This window comes from Leucopleurus acutus (assembly GCF_964270905.1).
Source record: "Leucopleurus acutus genome assembly, chromosome: 8".
NCBI classification, from domain to species: Eukaryota; Metazoa; Chordata; class Mammalia; order Artiodactyla; family Delphinidae; genus Leucopleurus; species Leucopleurus acutus.
In genome coordinates, this window is record NC_139151.1 from 20,800,426 (window position 1) to 20,826,059 (window position 25,634).

Here is a 25,634-nt window from a genome sequence, read left to right on the forward strand (position 1 = left end):
GTATCTCACCACATTTGTAGAAGAAAGGATAAGTCATGTCATTATCTCAACAGTGCAAAAAAAATTTGATAAAATCCAACATCCATTCATGAGAAAAATTATTAGTAAATAAGCACATCAGCGTCATGCTGTACACATCAGCGTCATAGTGCATGATATGCTCCCTTTGTCTCTCCCCTTCAGTCTACAACCAATAACATAATGTTAACTCAAGAAAGGTTCATCTGCTCAACACATTGGAAGGCTAGAGAGTTCCACACATTTGTACATCTAAAGGTGGGTGGACTGGAGCACACTGAAGAGGCAGAACTGAGAGGAAAGCAGAGGTGGTGCTTATAATCCCGACTCCCAGCTACAGTAGCTGAGCCTGCAGCCCCAGAGAACCCAGTAAGAGCAGGGGAGGCAGCACACATGACTCCGACCTCCTGGCTGCAGCAGCACCCACAGCCGCAGGGAATCAAGCAACAGTGGCAGCGGGGCCTGTGACCCCTCCAGCCATGGAGGTGGCCATGACCCAGGCCCCTATCCACAGCTGTGGTGCCTGGGAACCCAACAACTCCAGACACAGCAGAGGCCCCAGCCACCCTGGCTACCCCCACTACCACCCTCCCCCAACAGCAGCAGTGCCTGCAACACAGGCAACCCCAACATGACAGACGTACCCATCACCCCGATGCCTGAGGCAGCAACACCAGCAGCAGCAGTGACACTGGCAGCAGCAAAGCACCAGTGACCCTGGAGGCATAAGGTATGAGAGGGAGGGCACCAGGCAACACCTCTCACAGAGGTGGTAGAGGGTGGAAAGTGCTGATTTTCAAATATAGCCACAGGCAGCTCAAGTAAGAGAAACCGAAAACTTGTGCCACCTACTTATGAACAAAAGAAAGGCCTCTAATAACTAACCTGTTGAAATGCTAGCATCTAGTAAAAAAAAAAAAAAAAAAAAAAAAAAAGCTTTACCTAAAGAAGAAAGGTGTTTGCTACTTCAAACGTGCTGGCTACATCAACTCATTAAGCACCATTAAAAAAACATGGTAACACAGTATCACAAAAAGAAAAAGACAAATCTCCAGAAATCAAACCTAAAGTCATGGAATATTGCAATCTAACCGACAGAGGATTCAAAATAGCTGTCCTGAAGAAACTTGATGCGCTACAAGAAAACTCAGAAAGGCAGTTCAATGAGCTCAGAAATAAAACAAATGAACAGAAGAAATACCTTACCAAAGAGATTGAAACTATGAAAAATAACCAACCAGAAATTCTGGAGCTGAAGAATTCAGTAAATGAGATGAAGAACACGTTAGAAAGCACTGGAAATAGAGCAGACCATATGGAAGAGAGAACTAACAAGCTTGAAGATAGAAAGCTAGAAATTAGACAGAAGAGGAGAGGGAACTAAGATCTAAACAAATGAAAGATTTCTACAAGAATTATCCAACTCCATTAGGAAGGGTAACATAAGGATAATGGGTATCCCAGAAGGAGAAGAGTGGGAGAAAGGAGCAGAGAGTTTATTTAAAGAAATAATAGCTGAGAACTTCCCAAACCTGGACAACTGGATATCCAAGTCTCTGAAGCAAAGATAACACCTAATTATCTGAATGCAAAAAGACCTTCTCCAAGATACATTATGTTAAAACTGTCAAAGGTCAATGACAAAGAAAAAATTTTAAAGATAGCCAGGGGAAAAAAAGATAATAACCTACAAAGGAACCCTCATTAGGTTACTGGCAGATTTCTCAGCAGAAACTCTACAGGTCAAAAGAGAATAGAATGACTTACTCAAGATATTGAAAGATAAAAACTGTCACCCAAGAATATTCTATCCAGCAAAGTTATCCTTCAGATATGAAGGAGAAACAAAGGCATTCCCAGACAAACAAAAGCTAAGAGAGTTCAGCACCACTAAACCTGCCTTTCAAGAAAGGTTGAAAGGAGCTCTTCTACCTGAAACAAAAAGGCGGAAGAACACAAAACTTTGAGTAAGGTCATAAACAGAATCAGAAAATTGCAACTCTGGACTTCTCTGGTGGCGCAGCGGTTAAGAAGCTGCCTGCCAAAGCAGGAGACATGGGTTCGATCCCTGGTCTGGGAAGAGCCCATATGCCACGGAGCAACTAAACCCGCGAGCCACAACTATTGAAGTCCACGCGCCTAGAGCCCGTGCTCTGCAACAAGAGAAGCCACTGCAATGAGAAGCCCGCACACCATAACGAAGAGTAGCCCCTGCTCGCCGCAACTAGAGAAAGCCCGCACGCAGCAACAAAGACCCAACACAGCCAAAAATTAATTAATTAATTAATTAAAATAAAACTATAGCAGAAAACAATTTACATTACATAATCCAAGGAAAAATTCTGCCTTTAACTGATTATCAGGAAAAAGTAAATCCCTTCAAGCTAGATGAACTGATACACTTTTTTTTATCAAAGAATTAATATTATAGTCCATTTTACTATTCCTTCCAGGAAATGTAAGTATGTTTAGTGCCCAAGTGTAATAAGGAACTAATCCCAAGTGCTTCAAAACATATTTCTTGGCTTTCTTTAACATACTTTCTATTTATTAGGTATTATGTAAATACATACTTCAAATTATTTTGAAATATTAAATTACAAAGCTGTATCTTCAACGCTTTAAAATCATTCTCCCTCCTTATTTACAAAAGAGGCAAGAGGAAAAAAAAAAAAAAAGAGGCAAGAGAAACAGCTAATTCCAAACCCAAAGCCAGAACTTGGCTAGATCAAAAATATTTTGACAACTCATGACAAATCAGAGAATTTTACCTGATCAAGCTCTTTCCCAGTTTTCCTAAGATTCTGTAGTTGGTAAACTTCTAGGCTTCTTCCATCATCCTGACAGCACAAATCAATTACGACACAGCCCTGGTCCTCAAAGGCATTGATTTGGTGAAAAGTAACAAAAGGTTTACTGTAGTACTTCCCTGGAAGAAGCTGCAGGGGAAAACACAAACAGTGAAAAATAGATTTTTTTTTTTTTTTTTTTTTTTTGCGGTACGCGTGCTTCTCACTGTTGTGGCCTCTCCCGTTGCGGAGCACAGGCTCGGGACGCGCAGGCTCAGCGGCCATGGCTCACGGGCCCAGCTGCTCCACGGCATGTGGGACCTTCCCGGACCGGGGCACGAACCCATGTCCCCTGCATCAGCAGCCGGACTCTCAACCACTGCACCACCAGGGAAGTCCAAAAGTAAATATTTTATTTTATTTCCTTTAGGGTACAGATCCACAAAGCTCAAATTAAGAAGATTTCCCCCTCTTTAAGTAACAGGCTTGGTAGGTATAAAAACCAGAATTTGGAATGTAGAAGCAAATATGCTTTGATTTAAAATCATCTCATCTCATATTAATCAATGAACTGGGGCTATTTTATATAGACCAATCAACTGTTTCAACTAACTTTAAAGTTCTCATGAAATATGCCCCAATATTTTGAAGGATAAATAAATCCTAGACTCTTAACTACATGGTTAAACAGAAAATACTTCTATTAAGAATTTATGATAAATTAAGTGACTAATCCTTTGAAAAATGCACTCATTACTAAAATGGGATTTTTTTGGTAATGAAATTAGGGTACAGTAAATTTAGGATACTATTTCTTTAGAGAGGTTAAAAAGCAGACAAATACAATAGTGCTATTAATCAGGAGTATATAGAAAGATATTTAACTAATATGCTTTAGACTTTGGTAGGATTATCATATTTACATATCAAGAAATCATAGAAGCAGCTAATAAAAATATCACTGCAAAAGTTACAGAAGACCTCTGCATGAACAATATCCTCTTTAGCAAATATTATATGGAAAAATCCATGCTAAAATGCTACAAGGATTTCCTAGATGTCATTTTAATTGAATCAGATAATTTAAAGGATAAAACCATTTCCTACAATTTTCTAAAATGCAAAATCCACTGTACTAATTAATAAATAACTAGCCCTACTTATGGAAGAAGGTAATATCCTTGATTAAGACTGTCTTATGCAAGTAATGCCCAGTGAAGGCAAAAGTCAATCACATGGAAATTTGCCTTCATGTCCAATCATTTTCAAAATAAATACACTCAAAATTCTCCACCTGACCAGTGTGCTTATCCACCACATGAAACCATGTATTATACTGGGGTTCCCAGCTTATTCCATCTGAAAAGGCCTTTCCCCGAATTTTAGAAGTGATGATTTTCCACAGATTCATCTTTAGAGGCTGTTCAATGAAGACAATGTAGTTCCTTGTCATTCCTAAAAGGTTCAAGCAAACAATAAAATGTTATTTGGCAAACTAGAGTTGTCTGAAATGTGACAGTTTGGGGACTTGTCTGAAGGCTTGGACACATTACTGCTGACCTAAACAAATGCCAGTCAGAAATAATTCTTCATCATTTCCCAGCTTTGCTATATATATTTTCTGTTCCTACATAAAAACAGGAACTGCTTAGAATAGCTTGGGTTGAATGCCCTCAACTTGCTTTTTGTCTTTTTTTTCTTTCTTTCTTTTCAAATTGTTTTGGTTTAGGAACAAAGAAGCATTATATTAAAGTGTCATTTATGATCTGGACCTGCATTCCTTAATCCTTTTGCTATTTATACTGGAGGTAACAATCCAGGAGCAGATTGGCTATAAAGGTTTAGGATGCAGAAGATAAATATTCTGAGAAAAAGCTGAAGCAATCTACATGGAATATGAATTGCCTCCCCAAAAATATAATCAAGGTCTTTCCTGTATGATTATTATTTGTGGTCTTTAAAGTTACCTAAAATATTGAATTCTGTCAATTTTTTATGGTCAAATTATTTTTTTAATTAAGACTTTATATTTTGGAGCAGTTTTAGGCTCACAACAAAATCGAGGGGAAGGTACAGAGGTTCCCCATATACCACCTGTCCCCAAACACGCACAGCCTCCACATTATCAATTTCCTCCACCAGAGTGGTCCATTTGTTACAACTGATGAACCTACATTGACACATCACAATCACCCAAAGTCCATAGTCTCTGTTGTGGAAACATACATAAATGTATTTTTTTCCTTTGTATTTAGATATTCAATGACATACAACATAATAAAAAACAAACCAAAGAGACTGATTTCTATGACTAGGGGTTACTCATTGTGTCATCCTGGAGCAGGGGGCTGAAGGGAGAGGCTGTTCTCCATAGAGAACTGAAGTGGAGTTAGTGCTGGGTGACTAAATCTCAGCCTGACTCAATGTGCTGGGAAGGCACCAATGATTTCTTAAACTGACAACTATTTCCTAGAGCAGTCAATTAATTAAAAACTTTAAAATTAATTGGTGTTTCCAATTAAGTTTTTAGTAATTGCTTGTATTAAAATATCTTTTCAATCAGTCAGTTGGCTAGGGTAAGAAGTACGTGACTAAACAGAATAAACTTAATTGGCATTAAAATGCAACCTTCATCTCTTATCACCATACTCTGATAAACTGTATTAACACAGTACTTGCCAAAATTAATCCCTCTGCAACAGTAACTTTAAGGCAGCCCCTATTAAAATTTGCCATATCTTTGGGCTCACCAAAGCTGTGGTAGTAAGAAGGTTTCATCCTCTCTGCAGAAGCAATAGAACATATCACCTGGGCTCCATGGATTGTCTCCCCAAGGTCTACTTTCTCTGGAGGAACCCGAATAACATTATAGCAAGAACCTGGAAAATGGAAAGTCCTGTCTTAACCGTTTTACATTCATTTTAAGAAAAAAGATAAGCCTTGCACTTGTGAATTAGGCAAAAGCAGTTAGATTTATACAATATGCGTGACACCCATATTTCTTTTTTTTAAACATCTTTATTGGAGTATAATTGCTTTACAATGGTGTGTTAGTTTCTGCTTTATAAAAAAGTGAATCCGTTATACATATACATATGTTCCCATATCTCTTTCCTCTTGCATCTCCCTCCCTCCCACCCTCCCTATCCCATCCCTCTAGGTGGTCACAAAGCACCGAACTGATCTCCCTCTGCTATGCGGCTGCTTCCCACTAGCTATCTATTTTATGTTTGGTAGTGTATATGTCCATACCACTCTCTCACTTTGTCACAGCTTACCCTTCCCCCTCCCCATATCCTCAAGTCCATTCTCTAGTAGGTCTGCATCTTTATTCCCATCTTACCCCTAGGTTCTTCATGACCTTTTTTTTTTTTCTTAGATTCCACATATATATGTTAGCATACGGTATTTGTCTTTCTCTTTCTGACTTACTTCACTCTGTATGACAGACTCTAGGTCTATCCACCTCACTACAAATAACTCAATTTCGTTTCCTTTTATGGCTGAGTAATATTCCATTGTATATATGGGCCACATCTTCTTTATCCATTCATCTGTTGATGGACACTTAGGTTGCTTCCATGTCCTGGCTATTGTAAATAGAGCTGCGATGAACATTTTGGTACTTGACTCTTTGAATTATGGTTTTCTCAGGGTATATGCCCAGTAGTGGGATTGCTGGGTCATATGGTAGTTCTATTTGTAGTTTTTCAAGGAACCTCCATACTGTTCTCCATAGTGGCTGTATCAGTTTACATTCCCACCAACAGTGCAAGAGTGTTCCCTTTTCTCCACACCCTCTCCAGCATTTATTGTTTCTAGATTTTTTGATGATGGCCATTCTGACTGGTGTGAGATATCTCACTGTAGTTTTGATTTGCATTTCTCTAATGATTAATGATGTTGAGCATTCTTTCATGTATTTGTTGTCAATCTGTATATCTTCTTTGGAGAAATGTCTGTTTAGGTCTTCTGCCAATGTTTGGATTGGGTTGTTTGTTTTTTTGTTATTGAGCTGCATGAGCTGCTTGTAAATTTTGGAGATTAATCCTTTGTCAGTTGCTTCATTTGCAAATATTTTCTCCCATTCTGAGGGTTGTCTTTTGGTCTTGTTTATGGTTTCCTTTGCTGTGCAAAAGCTTTGAAGTTTCATTAGGTCCCATTTGTTTATTTTTGTTTTTATTTCCATTTCTCTAGGAGGTGGGTCAAAAAGGATCTTGCTGTGATTTATGTCATAGAGTGTTCTGCCTATGTTTTCCTCTAAGAGTTTGATAGTGTCTGGCCTTACATTTAGGTCTTTAATCCATTTTGAGTTTATTTTTGTGTATGGTGTTAGGGAGTGTTCTAATTTCATACTTTTACATGTACCTGTCCAGTTTTCCCAGCACCACTTATTGAAGAGACTGTCTTTTCTCCACTGTATATTCTTGCCTCCAGCTATTGTATTTTAATGTCCACAAATGGTTCCCCTCTAGCTCTCTGAAGATGAACTCAATCCCATCTTCATAGGAAACGATAAGGTAGCAGCCAGGAATATCCTCAAATTCTATTTGTCCTTCTTCCCACTCCCCAGCTCCATAAACTACAATCTCCATTTGTACCCATGTCCAACCCCTTCATTTCAGTGTTCTAGATCCCTGGGGTCACTTTGGGTCCCATGTCATCCTGTCTCATCAACATTCATTCATGCAATCATTCATCTGACTATTACTACTTCCTCAAGTTACCCACTCCTCAAGTAGCCTTTCCTGACTCTTCCCCACCCAAAGGCATTTGGTGTCCCTCCTTTATGCTTTAATTATATCCTATACTATCATAGTACTTATCTCATTGTACTATAATTTTCTGCTTATTTATCTGTTTCCTAGTAGACTGAGCTCTTCTGGAGCAGGAATTGTGTCTGATACATCTTTGCATCTTCAGTACCAAACAATGACTTGGCATTTAGTAGGTACACTATAAATAACTACTGACAGATTAACTAACAATATATGTTTGTTAAATCACTCAATGAATGAACAAATATTGAGGTCATATTGAATTATCTTCCTAGTGTTAGAAGTGCCAATGTAGGTCCTGAAGAACTTAGGTAACTTATAGAACTTCGCAATCACTAAGCTTCCTTTGGAACAAGATAACCATACAGTTCCCTACTCATTATCAGCAACTACTTACTGAGTGTCAACTATGTTCTAGGCACTCTTGTAAGAGTCCTAAGTACCATATCCTAAACACTTGTATACACCAGTGTACAAAATAGACAAAAGGCTCTTCATTTATAAAGCTCAAATTCTAAAAAAAATCATACAATAAGTAAAAATATAATGTATCAGATGATGAGAAGAACTATATTGAGAAATAAACCAGGGAATGGGGATTAGAAGTGAGTGTATAAGGATGGGGGCTACTGTTTGCAATTTTAATTATGGTGGTCTGGGAAGGTTTCACTAAGAAGGTGACATTTGAGTAAAGACCTGAAAGAAGTGAGGAAGAGAGCCTTGAGGATATCTGGGAGAAACACATTTCAGGTGGAGAGAAGATCAGATGCAAAGATTCTCAGCCAAGAATAAGTTTGGAGTGTTCAAATAAGAGCAATGAGGCCAGCGTGGCCCTACCCATAGTAAGCAAAGAGAAAATTCTAGATGAGGTGGGGTGGGTTAAAAGGATAACTGGCTGATATGCTAAGAATAAACTGAAGTGGGGCAAGGGGAGAAGTAAGGAGACTAGTTAAGAAGCTACTACAATAATTCAAATGAGAAAGAATGGTGGCCTAAACCAGAGTGGTGGCAATGGAGGTGATACGAGGTAGTCGGATTTTTGATATATTTTGAAGGCATTATTGAAATTACTTTTTGACCCATTAGATGTGGATGTGAGAGAGGTATAAAAAATGATTCCAAAGTTATCATCTTAAGCAAGTGGAAGGACAGAGTTACCATCAACTGACATGAACATTTTAAGCAGAGAAAGTTTAGGGGGAAAGATCAAGAGTTTGGTTTAAAAAAATTAATTTTGTAACATCTATCAGACATCTTAGTAAAAACACTGAGTAAGCAACTAACTGATGGGGAGGTCTAGGTTAGGACATTATATGTTTTGAGAACCAATTATAAATAAAACACCATGCTTTATACAGTGATGAGTTATAAAAGAAATGAAAGACAAACTCTAGAGTTCCAAGCGTACCATACTACTATCTAACTGTTTATGTATTTTAAATTAGTACTTAAAACTAGCTGGATTAATGTTTAGAGGATTTTTTTAATTTTAAAAAGCCTTTTTAAAATACCTGGAAAGGTAGAAATTATTAGCAAGCACTTTATTTACAAAGAAAATCACTAAATTTCCCCCAAATGCATACTATCTAGTAGAGCTCCCTGCAGCTACATGTACATTTGCGTTCCAGTTTAAAAATTCATCACTGAACCAAATAATCAAGTAAGAAAGAAGTAAATCCAGTTTTAGTTGAGATTAGAAGATCAAGAAAAAAAATTTCTGTCTCAGCAATTGGATTAAGTGACAATTACTCAATTCACTAAATTTGAACACTGCTAGTTACTGAACTGTCCTAACTTCAAGTCTTGAAGGCATGAACAAAGCAGACAGACACCCAGGAAACACCCAGCAGAGAACTGAATGCCTAGAGGGATGACCTGCCCAATACTGTGAGCCTAACTCTGGGAGACTCTTCAGGACTTTGTATAAACATCAAATTGAGGCAAAATAACAAGCACAGCCTCTGATGATTGGTGGCAAGGTTTCTCAAAGATTCATGGGCCACTTGCACCAAAATCACCTGGAGATCTTGTTAAAATGTACCAAGATAAGGAGTGAAAGTGTAGTTACAATGCAGATTCTTAACCCTTTTTCAGGTCTAGTGAACCAGAATCTCTGAAGATGAAGCCCAGTGATCTACATTGCTAGGAAGCATTCCAGATGGTTTTTAGGTGCTCTAAAGGCTGAGAATCACTGATCTAATGGCTATTTATTTTAGAAAAATAATTAAGAATGGTTAAACAGTATTTCTCATATTATGAACTAGTTACAAAGTTATCTACTTGGGTATTAGAGTTAATTTATTAAGAAATAAATTTTTTATGATCAAAAAAGATGCATGGACAAAATACTGCTGAGTCAGTTTACCCATTTGCTGAAAGATTTTACCGAAAAAGATGTTTGCTGTCTCCTATAACAGCTTTGAAGAATACATCCCAACCCGAGGTCAGGTAACAAAGAAGAGAGAGGGCTGAGTGATGAAGTTTCCAGGGTACCCTATCTCTTCTTGAGCTGGTAAAAAGCAAACCTGCAGTATTCATTTTCATATACACTCATACATGTAAATATGGAGAGGTAGAGATGAACAACCCACAAAGTCAATTACTTACCAAAGGTATATATTAACCTATTCAAAAGTTAACCCATACAAAAAATTCGTAGTAGGGCTTCCCTGGTGGCGCAGTGGTTGAGAGTCCACCTGCCGATGCAAGGGATACGGGTTCGTGCCCTGGTCCGGGAAGATCCCACATGCCGCGGAGCAGCTGGGCCCGTGAGCCATGGCCACTGAGCCTGTGCATCCCGAGCCTGTGCTCCGCAACGGGAGAGGCCACAACAGTGAGAAGCCCGCGTACCGCAAAAAAAAAAAAAAAAAAAAAAAAAAAAAAAAAGGTTCGTAGGTTATAGATGACAGAATGACAGCTAAGATAGTCAGAAACTTCTAATGCTTACACTTACACATTCCTTTTCAAACAGAGAGAGATGTGTACTTGGGTACAGGATAATGAATGTGCATGCCCTGAGAGAATCCTCTGTAGTCAGTGATGAATAATTAAGATGATCTAATGGAGTGACTAGTAGCAAGTTTTTGTGTGTTACTCAGACTAGACACCCGAAGCTTGCCTAAGCAAGCATCTTAAATTTTCTCAAGGTTCACTGCCCTTGTCTATAAAATGGGGGTAGTAACAGCCTTTTGTAATGCCATGGATAGACATACAGATTATCATACTAAGTGAAGTAAGACAGACAGAGAAAGACAAATATACAATATCATTTATATGTGGAATCTAAAACAAATGAACAAACTTATGGTTGCCAAAGGGGAAAGGGGTGGGGAATAAATTAGGAGTTTGGGATTAGCGGATACAAACTACTATATATAAAATATATGTAAAATAAACAACAAGGTTGTACTGTATAACACAGGGAACTATGTTCGATATCTTGTAATAAACCATAATGGAAAAGAATATATATATACATATATATGTAACTGAATCACTTTGCTGTATACCAGAAACTAACACAACATTGTAAATCAACTATACTTCAATTTTAAAAAAATAAAAATAATAGTACCTTTCTCAGAGACTTTCATAAAGATTAAATGAGAAAATATATGGAAAATACGGTTAACACCAGCACATACTAGGCACTCAATAAATGCTGGTTATCGTTATTAGCCATTAGAACCTTCTGGAACAGAATAATAGGCAGCATATGGATGACCAGGAAAGAGATGTGATGTAAGTGGTTGTGAATGCAACCAAACTTTAACCTTAACTTACTTTGTAGTGTTTTACTCCCATGGTAATAATAAATTCCTTCCTATGTAATATACAGTATACCTTCTCTATATCTCTTTGCTGTAGCATTCTAAATTTCTTATACTTACAATATGGTACTTCCCAATAACTCAAGTTTGAGAAATACATTACTCATCCCTACAATGCTTGTGAGCCAAAAAGCATAATGGAACATAAAAATGTGAGTCATGCTGAAAAGATCACATAGAAAATCAGCTTCCAAGCATACGTGCAAAAAGACAACAGAACTTAATTATAAATTATATATTTTAAGTTCAGTAATGCTACTTCGGAGATTTCTTTCTGAACCTTTCAAATGAAGTTTCATATATGTTAACATCTTGGCCATAACGGAACTGTGGGAAGATAGTTAACTCCCAATTATTTTTTAAAAGACCCCCATCCCAACTTTACCATGTTGCCCATAGGAGTTCCCCATGTTGTATGCTGTTCCATCTTTGTCATAATGAGGATGTGCAGTTGCTCCATTCACAGCAATAAATTTGCTCCAGTCTACCTGCAAATTTAAGACCATACAGAGACTTAAATGTTACATGGGAAGATCTCTATTTAGACGCATAGACAGTAGGGATGTGTCAAATATTTTTAAAATAAGATATAAAAACTACAGTTTAAGCCCTAATGTCTCACCTCTGAGAAATCAAAATTATTTTTCCTACTAAAGAAAAAGAAACTAAGACCAAAGAACAACAAAACCAAACAAAAACTCTACCACCACCACCAACAAAAAATGGACAAAAATGATTATCCAGTACGAATTTTTTATTTTGCCCAAGATCACAAGATCACAGGAAAGATCAAAAGAATAAGAATTAAAATTAAAATTCTGGCCCAAAGTTTTATTTTATCTTTAATTAATGTGTAACGTGAAGGCAGTATGGGTCTAGATAATCTCCAGTCCAGTTCTACCTGTAGCTAGGCAGAAAATGAATTGGCAAAAATAAGTCTGGCTATTGTAAATAGTGCTGCAATAAACATTGTGGCACACAACTCTTTTTGAATTATGGTTTTCTCAGGGTATATGTCCAGTAGTGGGATTGCTGGGTCATATGATAGCAATCTAATGGATCAAGAGATGAATGGATAAAGAAGATGTGGCACATATATACAATGGAATATTACTCAGCCATAAAAAGAAACGAAACTGAGTTATTTCTGGCGAGGTAGATGGACATAGAGTCTGTCATACAGAGTGAAGTAAGTCAGAAAGAGAAAAACAAATACTGTATGCTAACACATATATAAGGAATCTAAAAAAAAAAAAAGGTTCTGATGAACCTAGAGGCAGGACAGGAATAAAGACACAGATGTAGAGAATGGACTTGAGGACACGGGGAGGGGGAAGGATAAGCTGGGACGAAGTGAGAGAGTGGCATGGATATATATACACTACCAAATGTAAAATAGATAGCTAGTGGGAAGCAGCTGCATAGCACAGGGAGATCAGCTTGGTGCTTTGCAACCACCTAGAGGGGTGGGATAGGGAGGGTGGGAGAGAGATGCAAGAGGGAGGGGATATGGGGATATATATACGTATGCATATAGCTGATTCACTGTGTTATACAGCAGAAACTAAAACAACATTGTAAAAAAATTATACTCCAATAAATATGTTAAAAAAATATTTAAAAAAATAAGTCTGTACTACTCTATTTCTCCTTCGCCCTAGCCTTCAGACATTAGGACTAAGGAAGAAGAAGTCTAGAACTATCTTTAAGGAAAACCCCAACCCCACAGGCCCTTCTAACCAGGACAGGGGGTACACAATGATGTGAATCAGTGGGTAACTTTGGTTTTGCTTAAGGATCCAATTTTTTCTTCAGATATTAGCTACTCTACAAAGTATTTGGAATGGAGAAAAATTTTAGGGTTTATTATATTCGTTTTTAACCTATATTTTACCTTTTCTTTTTTTTCCAGGGTTTCAATGTCCACTTTATTCATGAAGTTGGTTTCCGTACTAATGTAGTAATCACCCTTGTACTGCACATAGTTGACATTGGTGTTGTCAGTAATTGCTGAAATCAAACCCCAGAGTTATTTAAACACCACAGCTTTCTCAAGGGAGAAAGCAGTTTAAACATCCTCTCATATCAAAAAAATATATATTTCAATATTCATATTTATATAGCTTGACATATATCATAATAATTTAAAGAATCATCACTATCCCCTGCAAATTCTGAGCATATTAAAGGCTGCTTACCAGGCGGTTCAAATTTTGACAGGAAACGTTCAAAAACATTCTTGCATGGATCGGGGAGAGCCAATGTGCCAAATTCTGAGATCACAATTCGATCATGAACACTGTTGGCCTTATATGTATCACTCTGAAGAAACTTGCTCCTGTATGTCACTGTGCCCTTCTCCACCTTGAACTGGTGAAGTAAAGCCATTCCATCAAACCAGTGATTGTACCTTTAAACAGGAGCAAAAATAGAAAAATAAATATTAGGAAGATAAACATGGGGTCAAAATGAGAGATTTCAAATACAGAAATAAGGAAATGGGATGGCTTCCCAGCAGAACCTGCTCAGTCAAAGAACTTGAAATTAAGGGTTGATAGCTTTTGAGTATATCCTGGAGTACAACAATGAAAGAGCAACTTACATTCTCTTGACCCTTACCCCTTCTCAAAAAGCTCACACATCAGAGGGCTAAAGAAAAACCCTAAGCTGGTGACGCCTAAGATAATTCTGTCTTTAACCTATAGCCAAGATATCATCATATGGAATGCTTGACATTTCTCAAATTAAAATGGATTCCAAAACTTTTAGAGATAGTTATCTTCATATCTTATACATATTACATTTCCTATTTATTTAAAATTTTTTCAAATTCATCAGAACTATGCTAAAGTAAGCAAGTAAGATGACTATCCTTACTGGATAATCATTTTCGTCCATATAATTACACTATAGAAATGATGTATCTAAATGATGGAACATCAAAACACTGTAAGGAAAAGTTTGTGCTTTGCTTTTAAAAGGGTTTAATATTATTTAGTCAAATTCACAGAAACAGAAAGTAGAATGGTGGTTTCCAGGGGCTCAGGGGAGGGGGAAATGGAGAGCTATTGTTTAATGGGTATAGAGTTTCAGTTTCTCAAGATGAAAAAGTTCTGAAGATCTGTTTCACAACACTAACCTGTACATTTAAATATGGTTGAGTTGTGTTTTTTACCACAATTTTTTTTTAACGGCAGGAAATAAAGGTGTTTTTTTTAAGGCCCTCTTTATGCAGTGATTTGAGATGATATCTTTATAATTTTATCATTTTTGATATGAGACGATGTTTAATCTGCCTTCTCCCTCAATTTTATTGAGTTTATAAACTCAATTTCCGTAAGTTCTTGGGTCCATTTCTGGGCTTTTTATTCTCTATCACTTGTCTATTTGTCCATTCATGCATCAATATCACAATGTTTTAATTATAGAGTCTTTATAGTATATTTTAACATCTGACAGGGCTAGTCCCCACCCCTCGCTGAGAATTTTCTTTTTTAGTGTTTTCTTGACTATTCTTGCATATTTATTTTTCCACATGAACTTTAGTATTCATTTGTCTAACTTCCTTTAAAAACTGGAATTTTTATTAAGAGTGTATTAAATTTAAAAATTAACTTAGGGAGAACTGACACATCTGTGATATTGAATCATCCAGCCTATTCAAGAACAGAGGATCTTTCTAGTTAATTGTGTCTTTTAGGAGTGTTTGAAAGTTTGCACATTTCTTGTTAAACTCATTTCTGAGCATTTACTCTTCTTTGTTGCTATTTTAAATGAGGTTTTTTCCTACCATTATGCCCCCTAACTGGTTATTATTTGTGTACATGAAAGCTAGTGATTTCAGTATGTTAATTTTACATTCTGTTACCTCACCTTTTATTTGTTTGTGTTATTTTGTCATTAATTCTCTGCGGCTTTCCAGGTTTACTTTATTAATCCGTGTGCCTCTAATTAATTTCTTTAGTCTAATTGTATTGGCTACATCTGGTTAAATAGAAGTGAAGATAGTAGCCATTCTTTCCTTGTTTCTGCTTTAGAAAAAAACTTGTAATGTTCCCCAATTAATATTACTGGTTTTAGGACTAAAATGAAAATATATTAATTTATACCTGTGTGTAGATATATACGTGTATATATATGTATACATGTATATATATACACACACATATACTCACATATATAAATATATGTATATATAAAATACATATATAAATAGGTATGTATGTGTATATATATATATGTACAAAATCGTGTTAAGAAAGTATCCCTCAAGTCCTACTATCTTGAGTATTTTTATGAGGAATGGATGTTGAATTTTGACAAACATTTTATTAGCATTTATGGAGAAGATTATGATTATGATTATGATTATTTTTCTTGAGATCTATTAATATGGTATATGACAGTAATGGATTTCCAAATAATGAACCTATCTTGCATTCTTGGAATTAATCCTACTGAATTATAGTGAATTATATGTTTAATGTAGTGTTGGATTCTGTTTGTTAAGAAAATATTTATTAGTATTATATTAGTACTATATATTTTGTACTTTTTTATGGATATTCATAAATAATATGAATAATTGTCTTCTTTTTTGTAACAACTTTATCATGTATAGATATCAATATTATACTTGCTTCATAAAAAGAAGTTGGAAATTTCCCTTCATTTTCAATCCTTTAAAATAATCTATAGAGCACTGAAACTATCTGATATTTGAAGGTTTGGTAGAATTTCCCTGTGAAATAATCTGGGCCTACTGCTTTTTTTAAGAAGCAGTTTCACAATAAGTTTCTTGTTTTCTTCAACAGAAATTGGTCTGTTTAAACTTTCCACCTCTATCAATTTTGGTAATCTGTATTTCCTCAGGGAATTATCCATTTCCTTGAGGTTTTCAAATGTATTTGCATAAAGGCCAACAAAATCTTCTATAATTTTTTTCTTTTTTTTTTTTTTTTTTTGGCCACACATGCAGCTTGTGGGATCTTAGTTCCCTGACCAGGGATCGAACCCGTGTCCCCTGCAATGGAAGTGCAGAGTCCTAACCACTTGACCGCCAGGGAATTCCTTCATTGTCATTGCTTTCTCCCTTTTTCCTTGATAACATTAGCTAGTGGTTTCTCACTCTATTTTGGTAATGTTTATCAAAAAACATTAAAAACAAAATAGTTTCAATAATTATTGCTATTCTGGTCTAAATCCCAATAAAATCATGATCCGTAGAGCCAAACACAATACTCTGTGTATAAACTCAGACATTCAGATTCCTCATTTAAGATATTTCATATTCTTTTCTTTCTTTCTTGTTTTTATTTGTTACCACCTCAAATTGCTGACTTGCACTGAGCTGTCAAGCAAAACCCCTAATTTTTAACACATTCTGCTGTTAAACCAATCTCTTCCATCTTCATTCTTGTAATAACTGGTTTTCTTTTTTTTTTTTTTTGCGGTACGCGGGCCTCTCACTGCTGTGGCCTCTCCCGTTGCGGAGCGCAGGCTCAGCGGCCATGGCTCATGAGCCCAGCCGCTCCGCGGCATGTGGGATCTTCCCGGACCAGGGCACGAACCCGTGTCCCCTGCATCGGCAGGTGGACTCTCAACCACTGTGCCACCAGGGAAGCCCATAACTGGTTTTCTTGATTCATATTTACCTTCAATAAATTTTAACTTGTTAGATTCCACCTCACAAGATCCTTCTAGACTACCCTGTCATTCTATGCATTCATTTATTCAAATCAACCAATATTTTTTGAGTCCCTACTATCTGCCAGGCATTGTCCAAGCCCAGCAATTACAGGCATGTAAATAACTATAATACAAAATGATTACTGCCACAATGGAGAAGTGTTAAAAAACGTTATCTATGCACAGGAGCAACAGGATGGAAGGATGAGGTTATCAGGGAAAGATCAAGAGGAAAGAAGACATTTGGCTGGTCCTTTAAGGATGTTCGCCAACTGGAGAAGAGTAGAAGGGTATCCTAGTGAGAGGTAATAATAAAAAAAAAAAGGCAGAGCCTGAAGGCATATGGTATCTTGGAGGAATAGCTAGTAAACAAATTAGTGTGTAGACAAGAGCCGTCAGTGGCGGGCGACGATGATGGAGAAACAGGTCAGCACAAGACCTACCAGCACTTAAATTTAAGGCTTAAACTTCAACAGGAAAGCATGAAGTTTTGGAACAGGAAAGTGAAACTGTGAGACTCGTATCTTAAGAAGGTCACTCTGGACACAAAGTAGAATATGGGACAGAAAGAGGAGCATTCAGGCAATAATACAAGTGAGAAAAGATAAGAGACTAAACTGAAGCAGTACAGTTAGAAAGGAACAAATAGCATAAATAAGTCAGAGATGACTGACAGGAGGTAGGCAGTGACAAAAAGAGAGAGTCCAAAAACTCACCCCTGAATGGATGGTGATGCTTTAACCGAGACAGAGAATACATGAAGAGCAAGCATTGGGGAAAAGCAAACAGTTCAGTTTTGAACAAGGGTCTGAGCCGTTTGCAAACCATCAGGGTAGAGATGTTCCACAGCCAGTTGGGAAAATACAGGTCTAGAGCACAAGAGATGGGTGTGGGGTGGGAGAGAGATATTTGACAGTATCTCTGTGTGACAGACATAACCATAGGTGCAAACGGGATAATAACACCATCTACTGAACACTTACTACATGCCAGGTACTGTGCTAGGCACTTCACCACATCTTTTCATACATATATATATATATATACATGACTTTGAACTGCGTGGGTCCACTTATACACAGATTTTTTCAGTAGTAAATACTGTGGTACTACATGATCTGCAGTTGGTTGATGCAGAACCACAGATGTGAAGCAACCATGGGTATAAAGGCCTGACTATAAGTTATACACAGTTTTCCCACTATGCAGAGGGCTGGCGCCCCTAACCCCCAAGTTGTTCAAGGGTCAAATATATAAATATTTATCCCCCCCTTCACATTGATTAGAGATGTGGAACTACTATTACCATATTACAGGTGTGGAAACCATGGTTCAGAGCAACAACAAGCCCAGGGTCACAGGACAGGTAAGTGGCAGAACAAGGATCTCAACCCAGTGCTGACTCCAAAACCTGGGACCTACAACACCCACAAAAGTAAGGTGAACCATAAGAAGTTATTTTGGCAGGAAAGGGAGTGAAGAGAGAGGGCACTGAGGGAAAGAAGAGAATGAAAATGCACTGAGTGCCCATCCCTGTCAGCCACTGAATGAAGCTCTTTGTATGCATTATCTCCTTTAATCATCATATCCAGTCATTAAAATCGATATTATTAGTCCCATTTTTCACGTGGAAAACCTTGCTCAAGATCACAGTGCTGATAAGTGGTGAAAATGAAATCTGAACCCACCCCATCTTACTCTAAAGAATGTATTATCTCTACTATAGCAAAGAAAGCATACAATGAGAGAAAAGGAGGGAATGCTCAAGTCAGAGGCTGGGGTATATCAACATCAAAGGGGCAGTGAAGTGAGCAGCAAAAAAAAATTATTTTACAACATGCAATCAGAGAGACAGAAGAAGAATCAAGAGAAAGTGTTATGTGGGAATCCAGGACCAAAGAATGTTAAGACGGGTGGTCAAAAAGGTCAAATGCTATAGAAAAGTCAGGCTGAGGACTGGAAAACCCATTTCATTTATATTTAAGAGGCTTTGGTGACCTTTTTGAGAACTGATAGCATGCACGGTGGGGTGAAAAGTCAGATGGCAGTGACTTGAGAAGACCTCAGGAAGGAGGAAAACAGAAATGGTGAGAGGAGGAGAGAGGGTATTTGCTGGAGAGGAAGGTGGGAAAGAATGAGGGATTTTTAGGATGAGAGGACATTTGCAGGCTGAGATGAGGCGTTAGTGAAGCAGAAACAGATACAAGGGGAGGAGCATGAATGAGGAGGGAAGAGGGCCACTTCCTCTGATGATGATGAGAGGCAGGAATAGGTGCCTCTGTGGGGAGACAGGGAGGTGGGGAAGACGGCAGCTGAAGGAGCTCAAATCCAATTGCCCCTCTATCCATTACAAAGTAGGCAGGTCTATCTGTTGAGAGTGAAAGGGACAGGGAGAGTGACGCAGGCTTCAGGAAAGGGACCCTGTGGGAAGCTGGAAAGAGCTAAAGATTTCCTGGCAGCACCAAGGACTCAGCTGGGGCTGGAAATCGTAATTTTGTAACTGAATCAACCCGCAAGGTTCTGTGTTTCCTCTAGAAGTGCTCAGCAGGCCTGGGCCCTGAGTGGAGGAAACCAGAAATAGGCTAATGTAGGACCAGAACTGGTCAGAGGAGAGGCAGAGATCGCTAAGGCAAAGGAAGTGAGGATGGTGATGAGAGTGTATTTGAAGGGATTGATCGTGGAATCTGCACCTGGGAGAAGAAACTAAATGAAAGCTGATAAACTGAGAAGATGGAGAAGAGTAAGGAGAAGAGAACTTGGTGCGATTGAAAATAAGTTTCATGGGAATGGAGGAGTGTGGAAATTGGGGCTTTGAGCACCGAGTGGAGTTTCAGAGTTCAAGATTTCAGGGGTAGGGCAATTCTGTGGAATAAGATGCAGGATGTGGCCTCAGTACGTGGCCTTAGTGAAGTGGCAAAGAGGGGGAAAAATCATTGCAGTGGGGACGGTCAAGGAATTGCAAGGCTGGAGTATCTTCATCATGGATCCTGAAGTCATTCCAGAAGAGTGGTAGATGGTTAAATCCTGAGGATATTTACTACTCTGCCCAGAGTCATGTGATTTTAAAAACTGATAAGCATGCCTTCAATGCAATCATTGATAAAAGTTTTTAATTAAAGAAAGGCCTTTGTCATGTCACTACTATGTCTGCATGTTGATCTTTTGAGTGGCATCTAACAAAGAGATCAGAGATTCACAACCATGTGGGGCTATTCTTGTCCACAGGTTAAGAGTCACATTGACTTCAGGTCTCTACCTCTCCCTTTAAATCTAATTTGGGATCTCAAAGATAGCGGAGTAGAGGGACATGCATTCACCCTTTCTTGCAAGAGCACTGGAATCACAACTGCTGAGCAACCATCGATGGAAAAACACTGGAACCTACAAAAAGGATACCCTACATCCAAAGACAAAGTAGAGGCCACAGTGAGATGGTAGGAGGGGTGCAATCGCAATAGAATCAAATCCCATACCCGCTGGATGGGCAACCCACAGACTGGAAAGCAATTATACCACAGACGTTCTCCCACTGAGTGAAGGTTCTGAGCCCTGCGTTGGGCTTCCCAGCCTGGGGGTCCAGCAATAGGAGGAGGAGTCCACAGAAAGACCAGCTTTGAAGGCCAGTGGGATTTGATTGCAGGACTTCCACAGGAATGGGGGAAATAGAAACTCCACTCTTGGAGGGCACACACAAAGTCTTCTGCTCACCAGGACCCAGGGGAAAAAGCAGTGACCCCATAAGAGACTGGGCCAGACTACCTACTAGTATTGGAGGGTCTCTTGCAGAGGCAGGGGACAGCTGTGGCTCACTGTGGGGACAAAGACACTGGCAGCAGCAGTTCTGGGAAGTACTCATTGGTGTGAGCCCTCCTGGAGGCCGCCATTAGCCAAGAGAATTCAGCACCACCAGACCAGCTTTGCAACAAATGCTAAAGGAATTCCTCTAGTCGGGGCAGAGACCAGAAACTTAAAATAACCTTGTACACATATAGACTGCTATATCAAAACCTCATGGGAACAGTAAGCCCAAAAACTACAATAGATAGACACACACAAAAGAAAAAGCAACCCAAACACAACACTAAAGATGGTCATCAAACCACAAAAGAAGAGAACAAAAGAGGAAGAGAAGAAAAAAGACTTACAAAACAAACCTAAAACAATTAAGAAAATGGCAATAGGAACATACATATCAATAATTACCTTAAATGTAAATGAATTAAGGGGCTTCCCTGGTGGCACAGTGGTTAAGAATCCACCTGCCAATGAAGGGGATGTGGGTTCAAGCCCTGGTCTGGGAAGATCCCACATGCCGCAGAGCAACTAATCCCATGCACCACAACTACTGAGCCTGCGCTCTACAGCCCATGAGCCACAACTACTGAGTCTGTGCACCACAACTACTGAAGCCCGTTCGCTCTAGGGCCTGTGTGCCACAACTACTGAGCCCATGTGCTGCAACTACTGAAGCCCGCAAGGCTACAGCCCGTGCTCCGCAACAAGAGAAGCTACTGCAATGAGAAGCCCGCGCACCACAACAAAGAGTAGCCCCCCACTCACCGCAAATAGAGAAAGCCCACACACAACAACGAAAACCCAACACAGCCAAAAATAAACAAAATTTTTTTAAAATGTAAATGAATTAAATGCTCCAACCAATCCTGCAGTACTAAGAGGGAAGTTTATAGCAATACAATCTTACCTCAAGAAACAAGAAAAATCCCAGATAAACAACCTAAACTTACATCTAAAGGAACTAGAGAAAGAAGAGCAAACAAAACCTAAGTTCGTAGAAGGAAAGAAATCGTAAAGATCAGAGCAGAAATAAATGAAATAAAAATGAAGAAAACAATAGCAAAGATCAATGAAACTAAAAGCTGGTACTTTGAAAAGATGAACAAAATTGATAAACCTTTAGCCAGACTCATCAAGAAAAAAGCGAGGGGACTCAAATCAATAAAATTAGAAATGGAAAAGGAAAAGTTAACAACTGACACCACAGAAATACAAAGGATCAAAAGAAACTACTACAAACAACTGTATACCAATAAATGGACAACCTGGAAGAAATTGACAAATTCTTAGAAAGGTACATTATCCCAAGACTGAACCAGGAAGAAACAGAAAATATGAACAGGCCAATTACAAGCACTGAAGTTGAAATTGTGATTTAAAAACTCCCAACAAACAAAAGTCGAGGCCTGATGGCTTCAGAAGTTCTACCAAACATTTAGAGAAGAGCTAACACCTATCTTTCTGAAACTCTTCCAAAAAATTTCAGAGGAAGGAGAGCTCCCAAACTCATTCTATGAGTCTACCATCACCCTGATACCAAAACCAGACAAAGATACCACAAAACAGACAAAGATATCACTGATGAACATAAGATGCAAAAATCCTCAACAAAATACTAGCAAACAGAATCCAACAACACATTAAAAGGATCATACACCATGATCAAGTGGGATTTATCCCAAGGATGCAAGGATTTTTCAGTATACACAAATCAGTCAATATGATACTCCACATCAACAAACTGAAGAATAAAAACCATATGATCATTTCAATAGGTTCAGAAAAAGCTTTTGACAAAATTCAGCACCCATTTATGATAAAAACTCTTCACAAAGTGGGCAAAGAGGGAACATATCTCAACATAATAATGGCCATATACGAAAAACCTACAGCTAACATCATACTCAATGGTGAAAAGCTGAAGGCATTTCCGCTAATATCAGGAACAAGACAACGATGTCCACTCTCGCCACTTTTATTCAACATAGTTTTGGAAGTGCTAGCCACAGCAATCAGAGAAGAAAAAGAAATAAAAGGAATCCAAATTGCAAAAGAAGAAGTTAAACTGTCACTGTTTGCAGATGACATGATACAATACATAGAAAATCCTAAAGATGTCACCAGAAAAATACTAGAGCTTATCAATGAATTTGGTAAAGTTGCAGATTATAAAATTAATACACAGAAATCTCTTGCATTTCTACATACTAACAACAAAATACCAGAAAGAGAAATTAAGGAAACAATCCCATTTACCATTGCATCAAAAAGAATAAAATACCTAGATATAAGTCTACCTAAGGAGGCAAAAGACCTGTACTCTGAAAACTATAAGACGCTGATGAAAGAAATCAAAGATGACACAAACAGATGGAAAGATATACCATGTTCTTGGATTAGAAGAATCAATACTGTGAAAATGACTATACTACTCAAGGCAATCTACAGATTCAATGCAATCCCTATCAAATTACCAATAGCATTTTTCACAGAACTAGAACTAAAAAATCTTAAAATTTGTATGGAGACACAAAACACCCTGAATAGCCAAAGCAATCTTGAGAAAGAAAAATGGAGCTGGAGAAATCAGGCTTCCTGGCTTCAGACTATACTGCAAAGCTATAGTCATCAAAACAGTACAGTACTGGCACAAAAATAGAAATATAGATCAATGGAACAGGATAGAAAGCCCAGAAATAAATCCACTCACCTATGGTCAATTAATCTACAACAAAGGAGGCAAGACTATACAATGCTGGAAAGACAGTCTCTTCAACAAATGGCGCTGGGAAAACTGGACAGCTATATGTAAAAAAATGAAATTAGAACATTCTTTAACACCATACACAAAAATAAGCTCAAAATGGATTAAAGACCCAAATGCGAGACCGGACACTATAAAACTCTTAGAGGAAAACACAGGCAGAACACTCTCTGACATAAATCACAACAATATTTTTTTTCGATCCATCTCCCAGAGTAATAGAAATAAAAACAAAAATAAACAAATAGGACCTAATTAAACTCAAACGTTTTTGCACAGCAAAGGAAACCATAAACAAAACAAAAGGACAACCCACAGATTGGGAGAAAATATTTGCAAATGATGTGCTCAACAAGGGATTAGTCTCCAAAATTTACAAACAGCTCATGCAGCTTATATCATCAAAACAAATAACACAGTCAAAAAATGTGCAGAAGACCTAAATAGACTTTTCTCCAAAGAAGACATATAGATGGCCAAAAGGCACATGAAAAGATGTTCAACATCACTAATTATTAGAGAAATACAAATAAAAACTACACTGAGATATCACCTCACACCAGTCAAAATGGCTATCATCAAAAAGACTACAAACAGGGCTTCCCTGGTGGCGCAGTGGTTGAGAGTCCGCCTGCCGATGCAGGGGACACGGGTTCGTGCCCTGGTCCGGGAAGATCCCACATGCCGCGGAGCAGCTGGGCCCGTGAGCCATGGCCGCTGAGCCTGCGCGTCTGGAGCCTGTGCTCCGCAGCGGGAGAGGCTGCAGCGGTGGGAGGCCCGTGTACCGCAAAAAAAAAAAAAAGACTACAAACAATAAATGCTGGAGAGGATATAGAGAAAAGGGAAACCTCCTACACTGTTGGTGGGAATATAAATTGGTACAGCCACTATGGAGAACAGTATGGAGGCTCCTTAAAAAACTAAAAATAGAGCTACCATTTGATCTTGCAATACCACTCCTGGGCATATATCTGGAGAAAAACATGGTCCAAAAGGATACATGCACTCCAATGTTCATTGCAGCACTGTTTACAATAGCCAAGATATGGAGGCAACCTAAATGTCCATCGACAGAGGAATAGATAGAGAAGAGGTGGTACATACATACAATGGGATATTATTCATCCATTAAAAAGAATGAAATAATGCCATTTGCAGCAACGTGGACAGACCTAGAGATTGTCATACTGAGTGAAGTAAGTCAGACAGAGAAAGAGAAACATTGTATGATATCACTTATACGCGGAATCTAAAAACAAATGAACTTTTTGAGAAAACAGAAAGAGACTCACAGACTTAGAGAACGAACTTATAGTTACCAGGGGGGAAGGGTGGGCAAGAGGGGCAGTTAGGGAGTTTGGGATTGACACGTACACACTGCTATATTTAAAATGGATAACCAACAAGGACTTACTGTATAACACAGGGAACTATCCTCAATATCATGCAACAACCTAAATGGGAAAAGAATTTGAAAAAGAATAGATACATGTATACGTATAACTGAATCAATTTGCTGTACACCTGAAACTATCACTATCACAACGTTGTTAATCAACTACTTTCCAATATAAAATAAAAAGTTAAAGAAATGCCTCCCAAAATGTTTGCAAGTGAATTCTATTGAAAAGACATGAAAGATATGAATGAGACTTAGGGGTCCACAAAAGAGAAAGTTGTATATTATGATAACAAAAATAACTGATGATGCCTTTTAGAAATAAAAAAGAAAAGTCTCCCATGAAAATAAATAAGTAAATCTAAGTTGGGAGCCAAACCACTAAACTAAGCCTCAATTTGTTTTCTCTTCAACTTGAAGACACCTGTACTTCTCACCCAAGAGGCAGGCAAGACCTTGTTCTTGCTATAAATGCCTACTGCTGGCTCTGAAAAAAAATTGATTTGAAGGACAAAGTAGACACTTATGAGGACCAACCACACCACCCATTTTCCTTCCCCCACAAAGATCTTT

General features: G+C 38.1%; 1 protein-coding gene across 2 annotated transcripts in view; it reads right to left on the reverse strand.

Annotated features, from left to right (window-relative positions):
• BCO2 (beta-carotene oxygenase 2) overlaps positions 1 to 25,634 on the reverse strand; it is a 44,568-nt gene that overhangs the window by 11,219 nt on the left and 7,715 nt on the right. For both annotated transcript variants that reach the window (XM_082845738.1, XM_082845737.1), the window contains exons 3-8: positions 13,614 to 13,825; positions 13,310 to 13,425; positions 11,801 to 11,903; positions 5,558 to 5,686; positions 4,102 to 4,262; positions 2,790 to 2,957 (exon numbers count right to left, since the gene is read on the reverse strand). In XM_082845738.1, the coding sequence (XP_082701864.1) occupies positions 2,790 to 2,957; positions 4,102 to 4,262; positions 5,558 to 5,686; positions 11,801 to 11,903; positions 13,310 to 13,425; positions 13,614 to 13,825 (889 nt within the window). The remainder of the gene's footprint in view (positions 1 to 2,789; positions 2,958 to 4,101; positions 4,263 to 5,557; positions 5,687 to 11,800; positions 11,904 to 13,309; positions 13,426 to 13,613; positions 13,826 to 25,634) is intronic.